The sequence below is a fragment of the Lepidothrix coronata genome, unplaced genomic scaffold (genome assembly GCF_001604755.1).
Source record: "Lepidothrix coronata isolate B3197 unplaced genomic scaffold, Lepidothrix_coronata-1.0 Scaffold147, whole genome shotgun sequence".
Lineage (NCBI taxonomy): Eukaryota > Metazoa > Chordata > Aves > Passeriformes > Pipridae > Lepidothrix > Lepidothrix coronata.
This window is the reverse complement of record NW_016690327.1, coordinates 335,860-359,840: the sequence shown is the minus strand read 5'-3', so window position 1 is coordinate 359,840 and position 23,981 is coordinate 335,860. Positions and strand designations below refer to the sequence as shown.

The 23,981-nt window shown below is 47.7% G+C and overlaps 1 protein-coding gene across 2 annotated transcripts; it reads right to left on the bottom strand.

Moving 5' to 3' along the window:
* Positions 1–1,716: 1,716 nt before the first annotated feature.
* PTP4A2 (protein tyrosine phosphatase type IVA, member 2) lies at positions 1,717–22,860 on the bottom strand. Of its 2 annotated transcripts, none has more exons than XM_017828333.1 (6): positions 22,771–22,860; positions 13,953–14,658; positions 12,163–12,255; positions 7,164–7,294; positions 5,097–5,171; positions 1,717–4,031 (listed from the first exon to the last, which is right to left on the bottom strand). In XM_017828333.1, exons 2-6 carry the CDS (start codon positions 14,046–14,048, stop codon positions 3,923–3,925), a joined length of 504 nt encoding a protein of 167 aa, XP_017683822.1. In that variant the 5' UTR covers positions 14,049–14,658; positions 22,771–22,860; the 3' UTR covers positions 1,717–3,922. The 2 variants fall into 2 exon arrangements, with proteins under 2 accessions (XP_017683822.1, XP_017683824.1); XM_017828335.1 differs by lacking the exon at positions 22,771–22,860 and adding an exon at positions 20,916–21,121.
* Between the last annotated feature and the right edge of the window lie 1,121 nt (positions 22,861–23,981).

Here is a 23,981-nt window from a genome sequence, read left to right as displayed (position 1 = left end):
ATTTAAGTGCGGTGAAAACAAGGGAAGGGCCTAAGATTTGGCTCCAGAGCAAAGAGTTGGGGTTTTGCAGAAATATTTTAAGGTGGGAGTATCAAGGTGTCCGTGTCTACATCACCCTTGGACAGCCTGAAGCGAAAGGGGTTCCAGATCCACCTGTGGAAACATCACCTATTACATCCCTTTGGACTTCACCAGGTATCAAATCCAGTTCTAGGCCGGATTCCTGGACATCTCCACTTCCACAGGGACCATCTCTTACCCCCAGCTTCCCACCTCTGCCTCCAGGGCACACAGCAACCCACTGACCACAGGAGTGACTTCCTGCAGAGCTGGGCTACAGGTTACAACTGTGCTCCAAGGGATCTGCAAGGCTGAAGTTTGTTAAGACCAACTTAAATAAATTATTTATAATCTTTTACTTAAAAAGGCACTGGGAGGGTGGGGAGGCCCTGGCACAGGTTGCTCAGAGAAGCTGCCCCATCCCTGGAAGTGTCCAAGGCCAGGTTGGAGCAACCTGGGACAGTGGAAGATGTCCCTGCCCATGGCAGGGGGTGGGATGGGATGAGCTTTAAGGTCCCTCCCAACCCAAACTATCCCAGTGTTCCATAAAGTGCCAGCCATGATCCCTGCAGCTTCCTTCCCCACAGAGTCACTCCACTCTGCTCCTCATTCCTAATTGCTCCAAAAGTAGCATTTTAAGCTATATAAATATGCATGTGATTAAGTGCTACCTCCAATTAAAGGATCAGCAGCTGAAGCTGCCTGGATGTTAAGTGAAAAAAAAAAAAAAAATTAACAAGAGGAACAAGTGACTTGTATCACACAGGGATATCTCAACTCCAATTAAGTACATGATATTTTTTATACTGAGTAGCCTTTAATTAGCAAGACATCTCGCTTTTAGTGCATGGTAACAAAAAGGTAGATGTGAAAAAACAAACAAAGCGAGAGTGTGGTGTTAAAAAAACCCCAAAACTACACAAAAAGGAGCTGGAACTTCCCAGTCTCCCAGTCCAAGTGGTTTATTATCCCATAGCCAACAGGGACTAAAAATTTGTTCTAGTACTGGGAATAATCTGATAAATATTAGAAACATGAGACCCATTTGCAAAGAACATATTTCTTTGATGGCAAGCAAAGCAAAGCTGATTGGATCCTTATCTGTGAAGCCCAGAGACAGCACCTTATATTATTTAAATAAATTACACAGATCAGTGGCCTTCCACTGCTAAGGAAGGGAAAGGCACTGGGATCCAGGCCTCCCAAAATCCCCCATTGTTACCCCAAAACAATCTCCCCATTCAGGTGCTGCCAAGGCTGAGCCTTGTCCAGAGGGTTTGGCAACAGATCTTGGACAGCTCTTGGGAAAGTTCAGAGCTGTTGTTTGGATTGTTTAAAGGTAAGTTTACACTTTTTTTTTTTTTTAAAACAGATCCTTTGAAAGGCAGAGAACTGTTCCTGTCTGCAGCACCATCCCCTCTCCAAGAGAAAACAGCTTTTCCCACTGGCAATTCCAAGCCACGGGGAACCAACACCGGGGGGGGCACGGCCAAACTTGTGCCTTCAGGTTAAAATTAAAGATCATTCAACATCAGTGAGCTGCAATAAATTCATCAGGAGCCAGAGGGAAGGTATTTTACTGCAAGAACTTTATTGCACTACGTTCAAGTGCTGATCCAGGTGTTGTGCCTACGGGACACGGTCGCAGTGACATTCCCCCCGTTCTGGTGACAATCTGCACTTTTCACTATTTTTCCCTCAATTAAGGCTGCAGAGTCATAGCATATGATAATTAGTACATTATTAATCAAGAGTAAAACTAGGGGGAAGAATGCAAAGTTATACATAGAGCATGTAAAATTTGTTTTATTGGTTTTCTTTTTTTTTTTCAGAAGGACGTGGGGTTTGGGTTTTTAATCCAGCTCAACACCGTCCCCTCCAATCTGACTTCCATCATTTGTCAAATCAGCTTTAACTAAACACCAGTATTTCCTTTGACTAAAAAAAACATCACTTTTTCACTTGCAGGAACAGTTAGAACATCAGGCTTGTGGTTTGTGAGGGGAAGGTAAAGGCCAGAATTAGGTAATTTCAGCACCATCTCCCTTCCACCCGGACTCAGACACCACCAGACACGTCATTCCCAAGGACAGGCACCCACACCACAAACACTTCTGCATCTCCTTTAGCTATTAAAAGAACTCAGAAACGTTCCAGGTGGTACAGGGAGGAAGGAGCTCAAGTACAACACCACAGCTGGAAGAAGGGACACACCGGATTTTGGGGAGCACGGGGTCCTCCCCGTGGATCTCCCCTGAGGGGGCTGACAAGTACCTGTTGTTTTTTTTTTTTTTTTGCTTAAATTTATAAACCTCTCCCAGGAATAGAACTCTAAAAAAGTCTGTTACCTGTGTTTTTGCACAGTCAAGCTGCAGACTAAAAGCAGGAGCCTGGAAGAGGGGGAAATCCTGGGCAGGCAGTTGCTGAGGTATCGGGAAGAGATGGGTACGAGGCCACACCTGCTGCAGGTACAGACCAACACCTGCCTTTGGTGCTCCACAGCAAAGCATCCCAGGACCCTAAACCTGTATCCAAAGCCTTCCAGGGCTGGATTTTACAGACAGAAGTCACTGTTGGGGCAGGGCACTACAGTAACATGTGTTTGGTAGAAGCAGCCTGGCCAAAACTGCTCCTTAGAGGCTCTAAAAATGACTTGGGTTAATTCACTGGCAGCACCCACAAAAAGAAGGTGGTGCCAGTCCACCCTCTAAAAATCAGCGTGTTTCTGCTCTGCCAGGGGTGAGCGATGACAGGCATGTTGGTGTGGAACCAGAGACTCTCCCTCCAAAAGAACCTAATAAAAAATAACAAGGCAATAAGTGGTTAAACTGAACTGAAATCCCCACCCCAGGCATTGACTCATCTTTACCTCACAGGGTACAAACGAGACCCTCCCCCAAATCCTGATTTCCTGTGCTCAGCCAAGGCAGAGAATCTGGACAGCAGCAAAAAAGCCTCTTCGTCTTCCTTATGACAGATAAATTAATTTTAAGTCCTTGTCTGAACTGCCCCTCGCTCACCCAGGACACTTTGGAACATCAGTCTTCTGCCAGGATAGATTTTTCTGTCCAGCAACAGAAAGATAATTAACATTTCAGCCAAATTCTTTGGAAAAAATCAGACTGACACACACACACACACAGAAAATCTCACACACACACACACAATCTCCCACCACTCAGAAAAGGACTTTAGCAGATTCCCCAAAGGTATCAGGCAGGGAGATTTCTGTTAAAGCCCTTCAGGTTTTTTTTCCACACCTGAACTCCAGGTAGACACAGGACACAGACATCACCCAATCTCTAGGATATGCCCAAACTGGGCTTAAGGCTGTCAGACTGTTCCCAGACAGCAACTAAGGCTCCTCCTCGTGTCTCTGCCAGGTCCCAGCAAGGTTAAAAAACAAAAGGCAACTCCATTTAAAAGAGTTTGAAAGAGGAATTCATGTCTCAGGCCCTGACTGGGGGGGGGGGTACTTCCATCAAATCAAGAAAATAGTTTCTGCACAAGCCAATGCTCTGCTGGTTTTCCTTAGACATAAAATTTACTTTATTTCTTTTCTGAAAAAGTTAAAAATACAGAAGGTTCAGAAAGTGATTTTCTCCTTGCAGATGTTCAAACTGCAGCTTGAGGAGAAAACAATCCTTCACTGAAATGTTTCTCTTAATTGGGGGGTGGGGGGTTTATTATTATTTTTTTAAATTTTTTTTTTTCAATCATCATCACCCTTAGGACAGAGGTTGAGGAGCACTGACTCCACCACTAATTTGATGACGTAGTTTGATTCCAGATTCACATTTCCAGGTGCCAAGAGTCCAGAAAAGAGCCATGTTAACTTCTGCCTTCGTTTGAGACCATGTTTTTATTGAACACAGCAGTGACCGTTGGCATCTTTGAAGCGTAATCTCATCTTAGGTCGGTATTTCTCAAGGTAAAGCAGCTGTTTGGAATTGAAAGCTCCCCTCCTTTTCCTAAAACAAAGAGAAGGAAGGCTCATATCAGTGGAAAAAGCACTGCTTCAGTCACCTTATAAATCCTAAGGCCTCCTTTCAAAGCTTTTCTGTATCTGCAAAACAGCCTTTTGGCTTGGATTTGTGTCCATCACCACTGTGAGGAAGGATAAACCAGGCCAGCACAAGCACTTTATCACCTGCCTGCCAATCTAAAAGAAAAATCTAGCCAATTCCAGGGTGTTTTCTGGGAGGGGGAGAGTTGATTTCCATCACCTGCAGTAGTTATGGAAGAGCATCAAGGTCACCCTCTCCTGCAGGTGCTCCTTATTAGCTAAGTGAGACCCTGACATTCAGATGTGAAGAGATAAGAGGTTCTCAGGAGAAAAAAAAAACAAAAAAAAAGCTTCTGGGTATCAAAGGCAGCGTACCCAGGAAGAGACAAAAGGAATTTAAAGAAGGAAAAATTCAGAAAAAGCTGTTGACAGCAATACAAAGATAACTGGAGACCCTGGGAAGCCATAAAAGGATAAATTGCTTTTTTGGCGAAGCTCATTCGACACAAATCTCACCTGCTGAGCTTCATTTCAAGAGCTGATGTTATCTCTGAACCAGAGCTCTGCAGCCTCATCCTTGCCCAGTTTTATTTTCCAGCCATTTCTGGGTGGGTCACACTCACCCAGGACACCTGGCAGTGCTGCAGTTCACCCACCTGCTGGCCCAACCTCACCAGAATTTTATTTTTCAGTTTTTATTAACTAGAAGCAATTTTTAATGCCCCAGCCTGGACATTTTTTTACCTCCCCCCAAAAAAAACCCCAGAATCTTTGAGCCTTTGGTCAATGGCTTAATATAGAAACCCAGATTTTGAAAGGAGAGGGAGAGAGATCACCTGTTAATCCTCATCCTCAAAGAGAGGGAAGGGCACCAGGCTCAGCATTCACAGCTGTGTCCATTATACCATTATACATATATTTTTAGTATATATTATATAATAAAAACCAAGCAAGCTCTGCTGAAGGCCCAGGCTGGTCAAACACAGCAACGAAGTGAAAGATTTCTGGAGAATGGGGAAGTTTAACTTACTGCCTTATGAACTCAACTGCCTCCTCGTACTTCATTCCACATTCAATGAGAGCAAGTGCAACCAGAACAGGAGCCCTGAAGGAGAAATCAATATTTAAGGAAGATCTAGAGAAACAATATATTGAATCCTTCAAAATTCATCAAATTAATCTAGAAACCAAAGAGCTGAAGTATTTTCTCTTTAAGCATTACCTACAGAAAGACATTTGCTTGCTGGTACCTAATGTAAAATGTCTTTTTTAGGAGACAGCTCTGCTTTCAGCACACAGCAAAGGAAATAAAAATCAATAGCAGCTCCTTAGTGTTTAGGGCGTGAAACGATAATTCTCCATTTTTATGCTTTCTTATTTCACCATAACCTCATTTTCTACTCTGTAATACCTCCTGCATGCACTTGACACTGCAGATTTAGCTGTATGTGAGACAGATCTGTGAAGCACTCAACAGATGACTTTAGAGAGAGAGAGGGAGAGATATTTATTTTTTTAAATGCCTTCTGTAAAGGAACTGGGCGTTCCAGGAGCAACAGAACTTTTTACCTTGGAATCCACATTTTAGAAGTCAAGTGTGAAGAACAAGCAGAAGTCTCAAGTACACACTGACTTTCTCCTGGATTGATGTTCACCCCACTAAAATACAGAGTGCAAGAGGCACCTCTAGGAGTGGAGCAGGGGAGGATTAAACAGGTGCCAGCAACGGGACAATTTGTACTCGTGGCTAAACAACAACATAATTCAGGAGAAACAACTCCCACTGTCACCCTGCACCTGCATAAACACAATTACTCACTTTCCCAAGGAAACCATTGGAAACTTCAAAGGTCACTTTTTGAACAGAACAAAACTCTTTTCCTACAGCTGAAGCTCAGTTCCTCGCTGCAGGTAGGAGAGTTTGCTGGGTTTAAACATAAAATCTGGGCAGCTCTTGCCTTCCCCTCTTCTGCCTGAAGTGGAGGGAAAGGTCACTCTGGAAGGACCAGCTGAACTCATGATGTGTTTGTGCCACACACCAGAGGAGAAGCTCCTGGTCCCCTTTGCCCTGCTCTTATGCAAGGACAGGAGAGCTGAAAAATCACTTGAGTTGCACGTGGCCACCTTCCTGGAGATGTTCCTCAGATAAAAATAGAGCAGAAATGGATAAACAAATGTTAATTGCCTTGGGGTTTTGGCTCTTGTCTCCTCCAATGTTGGCTGTTTCTCCCTCCAGCTCTTCATTTCCCCCCTTCTCTCTCCTTCTCTAGAGGTGGAAATTTAAGAACTTGCTGCACTCCAACCCTGGGCCTGCTTGATTTCTTTATCCTTTCTCGCCCACTCATTGATATCCTTAAATATTAACACTCCCATGGCTATTCCAAGAATACAAACAATTAAGTTCCATTTCCTCCTAGCCCATAGGAGGAACATAACATCCAGAGATTACACTTGGGAATATGAATATAACATTCAGCTCTCCTGAGCTTTTTTCTTGAAAGGTTCTTGAAGGTTCTTCCCAAAGTAGGAAGTTGTATTTTCAGTGGTAAGGAGAGAAACATCTGCAAGTGAGCAAGAAATACAAGGCTGACTTCTTGAAACTGAAGCCACTTGAGAGTAAGAAAGTAATTAAAGTAGGTCTTCCCAATGCCTTTTTTTATTACCACATGCTTGGTAGTTTACCAGTTGAAAACAGGAGGAAATTAAAAAAAAAACCCAACAGCTTCAAAATGGTACTGTGTGTATATTGCCTGTGTCAAAAAGAACAAAAGAGCTTTTACTATTTTACAGAAAAACACAGACTTTTAAATTAATGTCTCTAACTCCTCGTGTCATTCGTGATTGACAGAACTGTTCTGGACAAGCTCTCCAAGGCTTTTCCTCTCACCCTTGATCAGAGTTATGAAATCACTGAGGATTTTTTAAGCTGCAATAAGTCTCTCTCTCTTGCTCTAACGACACTAATTCGATGCTGTTGGTTTAAAGTGTTATTTAGGAGAAAACAGGAAAACTGGTATTTACTAAACACCTTCCGTGACCTCCCTCCCAAATAAACTCCCAGGTGCAGACTATAAAACCCAGACAGCAGGATACTGACCTTCCCAACCCTGCAACACAGTGAACAGCCACGCAGCATCCAGGCTCCTCCCGAAATTTGGCTTTCAAGAGGTTTAGCCAGTCGTCAACTATCTGACCTGGGGGTGGTGCTCCATCGTCAAAGGGCCAGTCCTTTGAAGGGAAAAAAATTCCATCAGCTCCAGGGATTGAAATGCACAACCAGCAGCAAGGCAACCACCACTGGGAGGAGAACAATTCAATAGGAAATGCATAACACACACACACACACACACACAGAGCTCTACGGGTGTTCTGCTGGTTGCACACAAGTTCGCCAGTCAATACCATAACGCAACATTAAATGTTTAACAACCATTTAATTGCACTTTTCAATAAAGCTCTTCACTGGCTCCTTTGCAGTATAGGGTTTTTAGAAAAATAGCTGCCTTTGAAATCCCATTTTATTAAAAATATGTAAAAATCAATAAGCATTTCAAATAAACACGTGAAGGATGAGAACTCTGTAGACTTTCTCCTGTGCTTGTGCCGACCTTTTAAAGCACTATTTGTAGCTCTGTGGAGGAGAAGCTGTTCCTAACAATTCATAACAGCTCTGATGGATCAGCTTCTCCAGCTGCCATGAATCCCAATCAGCAATTTAACAATTACCTGGGTGTTTTCAAGTCGAAAAAAACCCACATTCAGAAGCATAAAGGAGGTGATCAGACAGCAACAGTCGCACCTAAGCAGCATTTCCATCTCTGCTCTTAAAGGGGGAGCCAGCATGGAACTTTCTAGGCCACATTTAATATCACCAATGTGGCTGTAATTAAAAGGACACGGCAGGAACTTCCCATTTTCCTGAGGCCACAAAGCTCTCCTGGAAGTTGGGCCTCCACTTCAAGCCCAAGCTCAACATCACGTGCTTTAGAACGTCCTGGGACACGGGGAGTGCTGGAGAAAGAGCACTCCTGGGTGTCAGGGGAAAAAATAATATTGAGGAGTTATTTAGCACTTTTCTTTAGATGATTGTGATGTATTTTAGAAGAGGAGCTCACAGCCAGAGTTCCACATTATTCAACAACCTCTCCAAATGGAAGGAAATTGCTTTGAAAGGAGCTCTCTCCCCTCATCAGCCAAAACCAAGCCTTTCATGTAGTGCCTTGAGAACAAGTTATGATGAAATAATATTTTCTGAAGTCCAAAAGCACCACGTAGGAATACTGAACAAGTACAACTAAAGGTAAAAACCCACCAGACTTTTTTCATTTTGAAATGCACTTATTGCTACTCCAACACCTCCCGAATAGCAAACACAGCTCAGCCCAGCCCAAGAGCACCTCAGAAATGTGATGGCACTTAAAGTTGAAAGGTGGAAATAAAAAGAAGTGGAAAACCAAAAAGCTTTAAGTCACTGGGATAACTTTATATGTGGTTAATTCAGAAAGATACATCAAGTCTGAAGAGTGCAGAGAAATCCTTTTTTTAAAGTACCTGGAAAATCAAAAATATCTGGGACAACACAGCAAAATAAAAGGCTACAGAAATAAGATCACGAAGTAAAACTTGTTCTTTCTAATAAAAGGCTTTTATGAGATTTTCCACTCAATCACACAGTGCTGGCTGGATTATTTTAGGACTGTGTCACCCACTGTCCCAGGAAGAGAGGCACAGGCTGCCAAGAGATGAGGCAGGATGATGTTTCTTCTGTAACTGCCTTGCAGAGAACAGGATTTCCACGTCAGTTCAGTGTTTAAATTTAATTTAAATTAAATCCTTTCCTTCGCACCAAATACAGGAGTTTAATCCATGGCTTTAGCTCACACATTAACCTTCACATCCACACAACTCCTGGGCTGGCCTGAATTAATCCCCACTGCCATTTCCCCACGGAGCATCACCTCTCAGGAGTGGCACATGAAAGTAGCACTGATAAAACACTGCCTGGAATGGAGCAACAAGAATAATTCTGGGACTGGAGGAGTCATTGCAGTGAAGTTTGCAGGGTTTTTTTTTTTTGTTTCCCCTGATTATGAGTTCTGCCAGCAGAATTCCTGTCAGGCAGGATAGAAAACCAATTGCTAAGCTCCACACAAAAACAGTCATTAATAACCAGGATGAGATTGCACAAAGAGAAAATGCAGCTCTTCTGTGCCACCCTGCAGCAGTGGGAAGGATGAGAGGCAGGAAAGGGTTTTATTCTTATTTCCCTTCCTCTGGAGCAGCCCTTGCTCCTCACAACAGCTCTGGGCCTGCCCTGGCTGCGGGGTTGGCAGCACAGAACTGAGATGGCTGAGAAGCAGGGACAGAACTTTGAGGAGACACCTCAAAACCCCTGAAAAAAAAAAAACAACCTTAAATTATGAATTCCCAGAACTGTGCCTGAAGCTGTGCAGGATGAGACCACAGCCACCAGTGTGGAACCTTCCACCTTCCACCCCACAATCCCATGGCAAGAAATTCCCTTGCAGTGTTCAGGTGGTGGCTGTTCCAGAGTGTAAAGAAAGCCTGACCCAATAAATCAAGGACTAAGAGAACAATGAAATGTCTCTTGGATCTTTAAGATGAACAAAGCCACCACGGCCTCCCCAGCTGCCAACCAGGGCAAAAAACACTTGCAGGAAAACTGGGAGGTTTTTCCTGATGTAACATTTCTGTTAGGAGACCTGACACAGGAACACAACCAAGAGCTGCACAAGCCCACAGGAACTAAATCCATCCCCACCTCCTGCCTCCTGGATTTGATCTCTGTTGATAAACACGTGCATATGCAGTAGTACTACTTCAACCAGGGAACATCTCATTCCCTACTTTCTCACTGTGCCATCTGCCAAAGAGCTCTGGAGCTGCCACACTCTCCCCATCTTGCAGTACATGATCCAGGCTGGCTGAGCTGCCCCCCTTTTCAGGGGTTTCACTAAGCTTTTGACCTCAGCAGTGTTAAAACAGACACTAATCTCTCCCAGGCTGTGTTTTTAATCTTAATGTTATTTTTGCAAGCGAATATTGGCTTTAAATAGCGACGTGTTATTTTCTCAGCCAGAGGTAATTCAATCCCATTTCTGCGCAGCGACAGGACCACGCTCTGAAAAAGCAGGAATTCGTGGGGAGGAAAAGCTCTGTGGGAGGTGGCCGTGTCAGGGAGTCGTTAAGCTTATCTCAAATAGCCAAACACTGCAGCAATAGAGTAAATTACCAAGACAACCTCCTGACTGGGGCCATCAGGATCAGCGATGACATTAGCACGAACCTGCCCTGTCACCTCCCGCTTTCTGTCACCCTTAGCAGATGCCTGGTGGATTTATCTCCCTCCTGGAGCAGTGGAACGCTAAGCACTGCTATCGTTTGGCTTTGTTGGGGCTGAGGCAAACGTGTTCAGACACGAGATTCTCACGTGTGCTGCTCAAAGTGAAAGGCTCCACAACAGAGCGGGGCTGGAGGAAACACCATTTCCAGTTTTTTAGCGAAGCTTCCTCAAAAAACCGCTTTCAGTTCCAAGCCCAGCCAGCACCGAGGTTTTAAGATTTCTTGAGAACCAAAATCCCCCAGCTATTTTGGAAGAGCACAGAGCTCTGGCTCCTGCAGCTGCCCCAGGGCCTGGCCATGGCATGGAGAAGGTGGGAATTCCCTGCCCAGCTGCCCAGGGCAGGGCTGGACCTCTAAAACGCTGCCCTACAGCTTCTGGGATGAACTCAGCTCTCCCCTCTGGCACAGGAACACTCTGCTAAGCCCCAGCTTAAATCAGGGCTTGGAGGGATTCTCCACCACAAGTTTAATCCTTCCAGCCTCTGGCAACCTGAGGAGAGTCACAGCTGGAGGTTTCAGAGCACTGAAAACACTGCGATGTCCAAGTCTAAGCCAGCTTGGAGGGAGCAAAAATGCTATTCCAGAGCACAGCCCTGCAGTGACTGATTTTTCCAACAACACTGAGGCCCACGTGGCTGCCTGGAACTGGAGTAAATGCTGACCAGGGCTGGGAGCCAAGAAACCTGACTGACCTGGACGTGGAGTTTTCACAGATATGCCAGGATATAAGTTTTTCTGCTCATGGAAAAGTGCAGTTTTCCTCTGTCAGAGCCATAAAAAGCAAGAGGTGATGGCAAGCTGACTACCTGCACCACGAAGATGCAATTTCTGCCCTCACAACAGACTGTTACTCACTCCAGTAAAACAAACTGATTGTATCAGACACACTCTAATAATTCAGAAGTATTGCCTGGAAAAACACCGCCTGCAAGCTCAGAATGAGCACACACCTCTTAAAAAAACCTCCCCTGAAACACCAGGCAACAGTCAGACACCATTGCACAACTGTCAGCTGTGAGTAAGCAGGGAAGGAATTCCACCTGCTCAACTGGGAAGCCACCAGCAGCCTGGCTCCCTTCAGAGGTGAGGAGAGCACGTTTAGATGGGATATTGGAAAGAAATTCCTCCCTGTGAGGGTGGGCAGGCCCTGGCACAGGTTGTCCAGAGAAGCTGTGGCTGCCCCATCCCTGGAAGTGTCCAAGGCCGGGTTGGAGCAACCTGGGTTAGTGGGAGATGTCCCTGCCCATGGCAGTTGGAATTAAATGATATTTAAGGTCCCTTCCAATCCAATCCCTCCCATGATTCTATGGCTCTATCCAGCCAGCCCACAGAGTTCTGTATCAACTTATCAGCTACAGGCTCAAAAAGTGGCACTTTTTGTAAGAGCAAGAAAAGGGAGTTTTATCTGAGTCCTGAGCCAAGAGCTGCTGTATCCAGATAAGGACCAAACCAAATTGCATCAACCACAAGGCTGGATCAGTATCAAACTATTCACAAAAAGGCAAATCAAAATATCTCAAAACAAAGCCAGAAAGGGACATTTCTACCCCAACTGAAGACAACAGTGAGGAACCACCAAATACCTTTCAGAAAACACAGCGAGTTTCTCCAAACCACCTTTAACTGATGCAGGGGATCAGTTAAAGCCACAAGCATGCAGGAGATTCCCCACCACTTCTAAACATGTAAATGCACATTTATTTTTTTTTTAGACAGTTTTAAAGGCAACTCACTAGAACCCGGACTCCTTCCTTTTCAATAGGAGCTTGATCATAAGTGGCATCACAGACTCGCACCAAGGTTGTCACTCCATACTTCTTCAGCTCCTTTAAGAGAAAGGGAAACATGTGAGCAAGGACAGGGTGATGAATTAAAAGACTTCCTCCTCAGGTACAAACGAGAACATTTTACACACAGTCCTCCCCAGGAAGGGGCAAGGGACAGGTTATGAGTGACGGGAAAAATGAGAAACACCTCTGAGCTCCTCCCCTCTCTGGGGAAATGGCAAGGTGGAAAAAAAACTGCACATGTAAGAGCAAAATTAAAATAGCTGCTTATATTCTCCAAGCAGCTTCTTCTTCTCTTTAAATAGAAGTCAGGGACTGTTTGCTTCAGCCAGTGTTGACATTTGGAGGCAGGGAGGAACAGAACACACACCCCACCATATTCCAGCTTCCTGGTAATGCACTATAAGTAGCACTTTGTGCCAGATAAATAATCAGAAGATCAAACAAAAGCTGTTCCAGTTCACTTTGAAGGTTCACACAACGAGCAGAATTTCCCCTCGTGTTTGGACTGAATCACTGTTACATCTTATAATTAGCAATAACATCCATTCCAGAGTCGAGACCCCTGAAAAAGGAAGACAAGCCACAATAATGGGGGGGGGGAAGACCAAAAAAATGTGGCTTTCAGAGAAAATTAACCAGTGGTATCTGAGCAGATCCATGGTGAAGAGCATGCTGTGAGTGATGGAAGTCTGTGAGACATCAGCAGGAGATGACAGGATCTCTCTGGAATGAAAAAACCCTGCACACAGCAGACAGAAGTCCTCTTGATATAGGACAGAAGGGCACAGAGATACAGCAGGTTTGGAGCAAAGCAGAATGTGAAATCTACTGTGCTACTACTTCTCAGATGATGCCATCTGCTACTTGTTCAGGAAAGTGAATCCTGCCATATTTAAGATCCCAATGTGTCAGTAACAGCGAGACCCAGCACCCACTGTGCCTGACTTCCCACAGCTCAACCCAGGCTGAAGCCAAATTCATGGAGAAATCACAGCCCCTGAAATCCCTGACAATTCTGGGACGGGCAGGGCAGCTGGAACATCAGTTTAAGGATTGCACTTGGTCCTCTAAGGGAGAAGAAAGCTCAGAAAGCAGGTCCAGCTCTGTTAACAATGTCCTCAAAGGCAGCAGGTGAGCAACAGGTTGATGGATCAGCACTGAATTATTTAATGAATAATGAGAGTTAGTACTGCAGGACATGCAGTGCTGCAGATACCAGGACAAGAACAGAATCCCACACTGGTTTGGGTTGGAAGGGACCTTAAAGCTCATCTCATTCCCTTCCACTATCCCAGGTTGCTCTAACCTGGCTTGGACAATTCCAGAGATCCAGGGGCAGCCACAGCTTTCTGGGCACCCTGTGCCATCCCCCAGAGGAACGAATTTCCTGTGTATCTAACCTGAATTTCCCCTCTTTCAGTCTGAACCCATTCTCCTTGTCCAAGGAGTGACACCTTTGATGACAGGGAGGGGGGTGTTTGTATTCCAAAATGGAAGCTCACCCAGCCTCTTGCAGTTAAAGAAATGCAGGAGTTCAGAAAAAGTCATCAGTGGATTCTCTTCTCGTACTGTCAGGAGAATGTGAACAACATATTAAAGATAAAAACACCTTGAGTTTCAAGTAACCTACAGCCCAAGCACTGAGCAGGAGGTGTGAGGAATGACAGTTCAGCACCTGGAGAGGAATTGTGGGCACGTGAGGAGAGAAGGGACACTTTTTTTTGACTCCTTACCTCGATGAACCTGCTGAGGGTTGCATTGGTTGGGTTGTGAGTGATCAGGAAACGCATATTCTCATAAGTAATTTCCACGGGGGCTGGACGGTTCATAATGGCAAATAAAATGTGTAAGGGGCCAAAAAAAAAAAACAAACAAACACAAAAAAAAAGAAATAAAATTTAAAAAAAAAAATCAATAACTTTGGAAAGGTTTCACAGCAGAAAACATCAAAAAGACCGCTAATATGCCTGGGATTGATCAGAGCTTGCTTTGACGTGTTTGTTCCTTATGGATGTCACTTCTAGAAAAGCAGGTTTGCTTCAGGATCCACTTGAACTCAACCTGGGCCTCAACTGCTGCGGGTGGTTTCCTCCAGACTCCACAAATTCCGACTACGTGCAACACTGGGCAGCCTGTTCTACATTTAGGCACTGGTGAGGCAAAAAGGTGAGGGCAGGTTTTCTCTCCACTTTGTTTTCCTGACGCTTAAGCTTTGCCAGAGTCACTCCGAGGGATCCGCTTCCAAGGGGCAGGAGATATCCCATATATTTGGGCGTGTCCGCTGTGTCCGGGGGCTCCGAGGCGAAGGAATTATGGCACGTGGGACCCCCCCCTGCCCTGAGCTCACTTGTGAGCCAGGAGGCTGTGCTGGGCCTGGCAGAATTCTGCCCTCGCGCTCAGAATCGCCATAAATGTGGGACGTCTCCTCCGACGGGACACCTGGAGACGGGGAAAAACAGCAGGGAAAAAAAAAAAAGAGCTGTTGGGTGCTTCTGTTTCCAGCCACCACCCGCCCAGAGAAACGCCAGTTAAACACCAGGGAAGAGCATTTGGGAAAACAAACAAGCACAAGTCAACCTTCAGCGGGCTCCTGAGAGCTGCGAGCCCAAATATTCGGGATATCCTTGGAACTGCTGTCCCTGGGACTGAGAACAAGGAAACCTTTCTGTGTCCCCTCGAGTGTCTGTAGGTACAGTCCTACCTGCTTGGCTTCAGCCCAGAGTGCTGCTGTGGCTTTATTTTCCTGAACTAAATCAGCAGGACGAGCAGAAATAAGGGTATAATAAATAAGATATTAAGAGTATAATCAATTTTTCCTGTATTCGAGCTTCTGCTGGCAGATAAATTTCACCAACGCTCCCAAACTCCCAACAGTGGTAAGGAAACATCCTCCAGAAATCAGTCAAAATAATGACCAAATGGCCATTTAGCAGTAATAACTTTTAGTTATTCCCAATTATTTTAGTCATAACTATAATAACTTTTGAGTTATTCCCAGTCTTATCTCTGTTTACAGAGCAGGGCATTAAGAGACACAACAGCTTCCAGTCCAACACACGGGATTTGAAATACAGATGTTTCAGCCATGGCAATAAAAGATGGAACAGTGTCATTTCAACCATGGAATTTAGGGGGATGAAAATGGAGTTATCCCAAAGCAGCTCGACTCATTTCAGGCTGAAATACTAAATAAGTAACGTGGCTTTTCACTGCATTTAAAAATAAGCCAGAGAATCACTGCTGACACTTCTTTTTTTAAGGGAAGAGGTTTAAATCAGTTGAATAAAATCCAAACTTGCAGCCAGAAGTCACAAAACCTTCAACTTGAGTGGAAAGGTCAACGTGGCACATTCGAGTGGGGACAGTTAGGGAAAAACACACACACATGGAGTTCACACCCCAAACTTCTGGAGTGCTCAGGGTTTTAATGAGACCCTCACTTTAAAACAGGCAAATTAAGTGCTACGAAATTACCTTTCTCGCTGACATGAAGTCAAAAATCACCCAAAGAACAGCAATTATTTCCTTAAAGTACAGCTTTCAGTGCCAAAAAATATATTAATTAGGTTGCCAGAGGCAAGAACAAAGATGTTTTCAATCACCTCCCCCGACCTTAACGCAGCTCTTGCTCTGAGTGACTGAAATACAAATTTCAAAAATGAATCCTGGAATATTTTATCAGTGTAATGCCTACAGGATTAAGTCTCACCCCAGATGGAAGAGTCCCATCTAAACACATCAGACTCAAGTCCTCCCACTTGCCAGTTTTTGCACATTTGTCACAAGTCTCTCATTTACATCCCAGAATCTCAGAGGGTTTGTTGGAGCCACGATGGACCAGGAACAGCCACAGCATCCACTTGTGTCCAAAACCTGATGCAAGAAAGTCTTTTCCTTTTTTTCCAGGCAAATATTGCCCTGTTTTCCCTCCATTTGAACAGACACCCCAGCCATGTCCAGATCTGCAGACTTAGGTTACAGAACAGCTTCAAAACTAGTTTTTTGAGGACCTAAAAAGGTCATCTAAATGAGAACTGTGGTCAACATCTTGGCACAGGAGATCAAAACACGGATCCAGAGGCTTCCAGCATTCCCAAGCACATTGTGCTGAGGGGAGGAGCTGTTAAGTCACATTTAAACAAATCCTTTAAACATTTTTCTTCTCAGCACCAAGACTTTGGTTGGAGGAGCCTCATCCAGTGCTGTTGAGGAGTTGGATCAGGTCATTTTGGATACACCTGCCCTCCCTCGAGCAAACCAAAGAGGGAATTTGAACCCAGTTGTTTTAAAAGCCTGTTGAACAAACAATTTACCAAGTCATTAAGAAAGGACACACGGAGATGACACGATCCACAAGGTAAGGATGGAAGTCAGCCATTCCAGTTCTCCTCTTGGATCTGCAGCTGCTTGTGGTGACCTTGGCCAAGCTCAGCTGCTCTGCAGAGCAGGGATGACACCATCCATCCTACCTTCCCCAAAGGAATATTCCTGAAGCATTTAATTAGCTAATAGCTGAGGAGTGATTAAAAATGTAAAGCACCGTATTTAAGGCTGAAAAACTATTTCCAGAAGGATAAGAAGTTTATGTAGCACACAGCTCTAATTTTACAGGTTTGGTTACTGACATAAATCCCTTCCTTCCTCCCATGATTTCCAGCTGCTAAGGTTTAAAAAGAAAAACCAGGCTCCTAATTAATTAAATTAAAACTCCATTGTCTACAATTTCTGATCTCCCCAAGTAAATAAGTTTAAAATTTCTCCCTCCCTGTGTTATCAAGGAAATTTGCACTTCACAACCCCAAGAGTGACAATAAACTGTAACTAGCCCAGGCCTGTGGACAGCACAAAACAAGGAATATTTTTTTTTTCAGCCAATTAACCTCCAACTTTTTATACTGAGAAAGTGAGATAGCACATGGAGAGCAACCAAAAAATTACAAGGTGTTTTATGGGGCTGGCCTGGCAAGGGAGGAGGAATACCCAACACTCCACAGCAACAGCCCCAACAGGAGCCAGGGGAGGAGGGAAAGCAGAGACAGCCAAGCCATAAACATCCATGGAGCTGAAAAGAACTGGATATGCCTGGGAGTGAGCTCCTGATGGTGCTGGTTATCAGGGAACAGTCATCCATCAAGATGCTTATCTGTGCAACCAGGTGGAGGGAGCTGGGACAGCCTGTGCACCCACTGATGGATTCACTGCAGGGATTATTTGGAGTTATAACTGAACACACACACAGATCCTGCAGGCTCTGAGCTCCCCTCACACCACACAGCCAGAGGGAGCCTGAGACGGGGCCAATTGGAGGAGAATGTCCTTCAAAATCCCATGAATGTGCAAGAAGATGCTGAAAGCACAAGCGAGGGGCAAGTCCTATTAACCAGCATAAATAAATCGGGGTAATAACTAATTAAAGAGAGAGCAGTGACACGAGTCCCTGACTTGACAGAAGCTCCACTTGGGATTGCTCTGAGCAAAAAGCCAACACCTCCTCATCTCCAGTGGCTGTTCTGCATTGACTCCTAAATTAGAGACTCCACTCTCTGCTCTGTGCTGAGCCTACAGGAGCCCGGGGTCTAATGGAAAACAAGGAATGACATCGTGAGGAATTCCCAGTTCCACCACCTCCTTCAAAACACAGCGGAGAGAAGAGACAGCTCGGAACAGCTGCAGCTTCCAGGGATTGCAAAACACGGATCCCCCTGGAAAGGTCACTGGGATCCCCTTTCAAAATAGCCCAGTGCACAGGATGCACAGCAGAGCCTGCTAATTTGTCACTCGGAGCTAAAGGAATATTTTGGTGTTTTGGAGGCCAGGATTTTTCAAACCATCTCAAATAATTCTGTTCCTGTAAGCGAGATTCCACATTCAATGTTATCAAAGTCAGGTCACGAGCTGCCGAATTTTCCTCTTCTCCCTCTTCTGTAAAACCTCATTCTTGTGTCCTGCATTTACACACGTGGAATCAGCAGCTGGATCCCATAAAAACTGCCATCCTGACACCACTGCAGCCCAGCCAGGCTCTTCCTGACCCTCTGCCCACTCCAGGTTCCACTTCCCCTTCCTGCACTGCCCTCCAAGTGACCCACACCCCATCCCTACACTGCCAAAACGCCCCATTTCACCTGGAGCACGAGGTGCTTTTCAAGTCAAAGAGTTCAGAGACCTCCAAAACGAGCCCCTAAAACAGTGGAAACACACATTACAAAGAAGCAAAAGAACCACCTTTTCTAGCAAGAACCATCTTTTCTAAAACATCCTCTCCCAGTACACAGAGAAAGGAACCTCTGGAATGAACATTCTTGGATGAGATCCTTGGACACTCTCTGAAGGAAGCTTGCTCAGAGTGACACGTGCCTGGAGAGGGGTGAGGTCAAAAAATTTCACTGTTCCACCCTGTTCCACCCCCGGAGCTGCCTCCCAGCTCCCTCCCAGCTCCCTCCCTGCCTGCTGACAAGTCCTGGGGGTGACTCACTCGTTTCCTTTCGCACTAACCTCTGTAAAACCCACGGCAGCAGAGACGGATCTGCCCCAGCAAGAATAAAAAAAAAAAACCAAACCAACAAAACCCATCCAGATGAAAGAAGTCTGGATTTTAGAAGTGCCACGTCAGGAAATGGTGAGGATTGTCAAAGGCACCGTGTGAAGGGCTCAGGGTGAGAACAGGCCTGCTGGCAAGGTTCAGCTGCCATCCCTAAACGTGGGTGAGGTCAGAGCTCTATATCCAGGCATGGATGGAGAGATCATCACCCTGGAGACTGTGGGAAGTGACTGGGCACTGCCTTAGGTCTTCCAGAAAGGATTGACAGCCTTTACGTTTTTTGCTCCACAGCCTCTCCTTCCTGTGAAACAGAACATGTTTCGTCCTTAAAATGCTGTTCTGACACAGGGGTTTTTTTTTGAACACCTTCCTCCACCCACCACTTAAGTTTTTAAAAATCCTTCAGAGGGCATATTTGAATGTTATTTGCATACCATGCCCAAAAAGTTTAAAGTTCCTAAAAGTGTTTGAAGTCAAAGTTACTAAAATTGTTTGAAGTCGAAACCAAAAGGCCCCTGCTATGAAAAAAGAAATTTAAGCTACTCTCCTGTTTTAAGTCGCAGAATTATATTTAAGTAAAATCAAAAATTACTTCAGACAACACTTCATGAATATGTGACACTAATAACTCATTCCTAAAAATGGGAATGCTGAGTTGTCTAAGCTGGATCAACTGCTGGTCTTTGAAAACACGGTCCTGCCTGATCACCAGCAACTAAATATTCTCACACTTTCAGAGGAAATATCAAAAACACCACCAAAACCCCATTAACAAGTCAAGCAGGACTTAAAAGCAATTTCAAATCACACAGAAAGACAGAAGCTGCAGAGTTGAATTACTTGCATCTTACTCATCTCACTTATTTGAATGTGCCATCAACCTCCACTGGAAAAATGCCGTAGTGGGGAGCTGGCTCCTCTCCCCTGCTCCCGAGGCAGTTAAAGGCAGGCTGACAACTGAGACTGGAGCTGACTGATAGATCTCACTGCATGTCCACAAAGTCCCAATTGTTCCAGCCCACAGGCCATTCTCTGGGGCAGGGCTCGATTTTCAGGGAGAGAGAACTGGGCTTTTCAGCGCGGAACACAGAGAAACGAGGGGCAACAAAATGACACTGCCCTGAATGCAGCCAGAAACCCCGAGTCCCCAAGTGCTACAACTGAGAGAGGATCAAGAGGTTTAAGGCTCATTTATCCCCTGGCAATCAGCAAAAGGAGCCGTGAGATGACACCAAAACAAACAGCCCCTGCCAAGGTGTTTTATGTCCCTGTGATACTCGGCCTGAAGAGGTGCCAGCCCAGGGAGCTCTGCAGCTCACCTGCACCAAAACCAGCAATTCCAGCCCAAACCCTCCAGCCATCAGGGCTGTTTTCCAATGTTTACACAGAGCTGTTTTAAACTTCCAGCTGTCCAACTAATCCAAAGATACCAAACAACAGCGAGCTCCTCTCTGCTGGTGCGGGAACAGCACATCACTGACAACGTGTTTTCCCTCCAGAAATATTGTCAAAATACACAACCTACAATAAACCATTTGGAATCACAGAATCCCACAGTGGTTTGGGTTGGAAAAGCTCATCCAGTTCCATCCCCTGCCATAGGCAGGGACATCTTCCACTAGCTCAGGTTGGTCCAACCTGGCCTTGGACACTCCCAGGGATGGGGCAGCCACAGCTTCTCTGCCCAACCTGTGCCAGGGCCTCCCCACCCTCCCAGGGAGGAATTCCTTCCCAATATCCCATCTAACCCTGCCCTCTGGCAGTGGGAAACCATTCCCTGTGTCCAGTCACTCCGTGCTTTTGTAAAAAGCCCCTTGCTGGCCCTACACCATCTCAAGGCCTCCCTTTCCAGGTGTGGATCATCCTCCTTTCCAGGAGCCATGAATCACCCGGCTCTCCCTCCCAGGCCTCACCACAGGTGACTGACACGGCATTCCAGGGGGGCAAAGTCCAGGCAGGAGCCAGGGAAGCCCTGCGAGCACAGCTCAGCTCTGCCCCGAGACAGGAAAACGTTGTGTGTGGAAGAGAGGGGTGGGTACCTGCAGGGAATTAAACCTGAAGTGAATCCCTGAAGTTTATGAGAGATGTACATAAAAACATCACAACTAGACCCTGTGTGAGACCCCCATTCCTGGCTGTGCATCCTCACTCCTACCTTAACTCCGACTGATCTTTCCTCTCCAGCAGCTGAGTTGATTAAATCCAAGTATTTCTACACGTTGAGTCATAAGGAGATAGAGTTTTCTGGCTGCTGCTAGTGGTGGGTTTCTCTTTTTTTCTCTCCTTTAAGTACTAACTGCAGTTCTGAGTCAGACCCTGCCTGGTTCGTTCGGGGAGTTTCGAGGCGAGTTTCCATTTATACAGGAGCCTTTAAAAGCCAACTTTGTGCCTTCCTCCTCCTCCTCCTCGCCCCGAAACCAGCGAGCTCAGGCTGCCCCGAGAGAGAACACAGGTCGTGACTAATCACACCCAGGAACCACCAGGAGCGAGGCCACTTCCACCCCCATCCCTGCCCCAAACCCCTCCCAGCCCACGGCCTCACCTGTGCTCCAAAGCCCAAACCTCAGCTCTCGGTGTCAGGGCTCCTCGCCCACCACAGCACGCCCCGAGCTGACATTCCCAATAAATCCACCCCTCCCTGACTCAGCCCTTCCTGCAGGTCACTCTCAGAGCACCCTCGGCCACACCAGGACTTTCTCCAGGCGTTGCCTGTGCCAGAATTCATCGGCTCCCCCTCTTTTCCAGCCCCAAATCCCACAGGGCAGCCCTTTATCCTGACAAACCGGCCCGGGCGTTCGCAGCCCTGCCCCCACTCAAACCCCAGGAAAACCACCACATCCTGGACACCCTTCCTTTCCCGCCCCACATGGCCCCCCCCCAGCCTGAGAAATATCCCCCCCACTAATTTCTCCCAGCTCTTCCCCCTCCGTTTTCTCACCACAGGAGAAAAACCTCCTCCTTTTACAGACCATACCCAGGTTTTACACAAGGCGAGATCCTCTTCCTCCCCCCCCTCAAAAAAAAAACCAACAACCCACCAGCTTTTCTCAAAGTCTTCCCCCATCCACACAAAACACCCCCTTCCCTCAAACACACCCCTCCAACCCCCCCACCTTCACCCACACCGACCCCTCTGCAGTCTCCTTGTCCTCCCACTGTTCCAATCCCACAGGAAATGCCCTCCCATCCGGAACACCCCCCAAAAAACACGTATGAGGGGGACTTGTCCTCCCTCCCCTAAACCATCCCCTTGGGGTTCTCTCGTCCCAGCTGAGAGGGGACCCACACAAACCCCACAGGTGAGTCGGGACCCCCCAAACCAGCCCTGCAGGTAGAAGGGACACCCCAATCCCGCAGGTTAAGGGCTGCAGTCCCAAGCCAGACTTGGGGAGTCCCCACAGCCAGGGGGGACCCCCAAACCAGCCCCGAGTCAGAGGAGGGTCCCCCACGGACAACGAAAAGCCCCTAAACCTCCTCCTCATAGGCAGGGAGCCCCCCGAGGCCGAAGATCCCCCAAACAAGCCCCACAGGCCTGGAATTTCCACCAGGGCAGGAAGGGCTCCCCAAAACAGCCCTTCGGCCCAAACAAGACATCGTGGACCTCCAAGACCCCCAAACCAGAGACCGCCTCGTGGACCCCCAAGAACCCCCCCAAAACAGCCAAAGAGAACCTCGTGGACTCCCCAAACCCACCCAAAACAGCCCTTCAGCGCCGACACGGCCTCGTGGACCCCCAAGGCCCCCCCAAACCAGCCCCTCAGCCCAGAGCCTCGTGGACCCCCGAGACCCCCCCAACCCCTCCCGCAAACAGACCCCAGAGCACAAAACAACCCCCCCAAACCACCCACAGCGGCCTAAGGGAGGCCCTCCCAGAGAAGGGACTCCCCTCAAAACCTCCCAAGCAACCGCCCCCCCACCCCTCCGCTTTCCCCCGGCTCGCGGGGCGGCGGCTCCCCCCTCTTTCCCTCCTTTAACTTCCTTCCTCCTCCCCTCCCCGGTCGCCCCCTCACCCTGGGCATTGAGCGGGCCGGGGGCCGGGCGGGGTGTGCCGGGGCCGGGGTCGGGGCTGGGGCAGCGCTGGGCCCGGTCCGGCCGGAGACACCGAGAGCCCGCGCGCCGCCACACGGCTCCGAGCGCACAGGCCGCGCCCCCCCCCGCCGCCCCCGTGGTACGGCCCGCCCCTTCCCCCCCCGGCGGGCCCGGGTAGTGGTACGGTCCGCCCCGGGGGCAGCGCGATGGGCGCGACCATTCGCGGCCCGGTTGGGGGGGGGGGGAAGGATGCGGAGGTGGAGGAGGAAGGGTTGCATGGAGACCTCGCAGGATCTGAAGGGGCCTCCAGGGAAGCCGCAGGGGCACTCTCTTCGGAAATTGGAGTGACAGGGAGAAGCAGCAATGGGTACAAATAGACGGGAAGTTTAGGTTTGATATTAACAAGACACTGCTACCTGTGAGGGTGGTGAGGCACTGCTTGCTCAGCGAGACTCTGGATGCCCCAGCCCTGACAGTGTTAAAACCCTTCAGCGACCTGCTCTAGTGTGAGGTATCCCTGCTCTCCTGTAACATCCCCCTCTTCCGTTATAGCCCGTGGTACAGCCCGCTTCACACCCCCACACACCCACCCATCTCGGGTGTTGGTACGGCCCGGGGGCGGCTCGCCCTGCCCTGAGCGGGCACCGAGCGTCCCCAGCCCCGCCTTGGTACGGCCCGGCGCCCCCCCGCCGCTGCCCGCACTTGGACTGGCCCTGCGGCCGCACGTGCACGCGGAGCTTTCCACGCCAGCAGCTCCCCCTCCCCCCCGCATGGCGGCAGTGGTACAGCCCGCCCGGGGCTTCCCACGGGTTCCGCTTCCCTGGGACCGGGACCTGGATCTGATCCGGGAGCTTCCACACGGGCACTACCACGGCCTGTCCCTCAGGGCTACGACGGCAGCAAGGACAGGCTGAGCTCTCACGCACACCCCGCCAAGACCTGCCCCTTAGAGCAGCCCTGTGGCCCGGACAAGCCGCGCTCCCAGCTCCCCGTGACCCTCTCAGACCCCGGCCCGACTCCCCCCTTCACACCCCCTCATCGCCGCCGCATGGCGGGGACACCGAGTGCGCACGCGCAGCACCTGCGAGGCGCGGCGCTCTGCGCAGGCGCAGTAAGTCCGCCGAGGCACATTTTCGCAGCGGGCCGAGACTAATGTCGCGTCTGGGGGGTGGTGGTGCTTGTTGCAATTGCG

Bases quoted from the DNA above. Each gene is read 5' to 3' on its own strand.
- PTP4A2 (XM_017828333.1), bottom strand. From the start codon at position 14,048: ATGAACCGTCCAGCCCCCGTGGAAATTACTTATGAGAATATGCGTTTC. The intron at 12,256-13,952 runs GTAAGGAGTCAA...TTTCTCTTAAAG, and splicing joins CCCTCAGCAGGTTCATCGAG to GAGCTGAAGAAGTATGGAGT. The intron at 5,172-7,163 runs GTCAGTATCCTG...TTTCTCCTTCAG, and splicing joins TGTGTTGCAGGGTTGGGAAG to GGCTCCTGTTCTGGTTGCAC.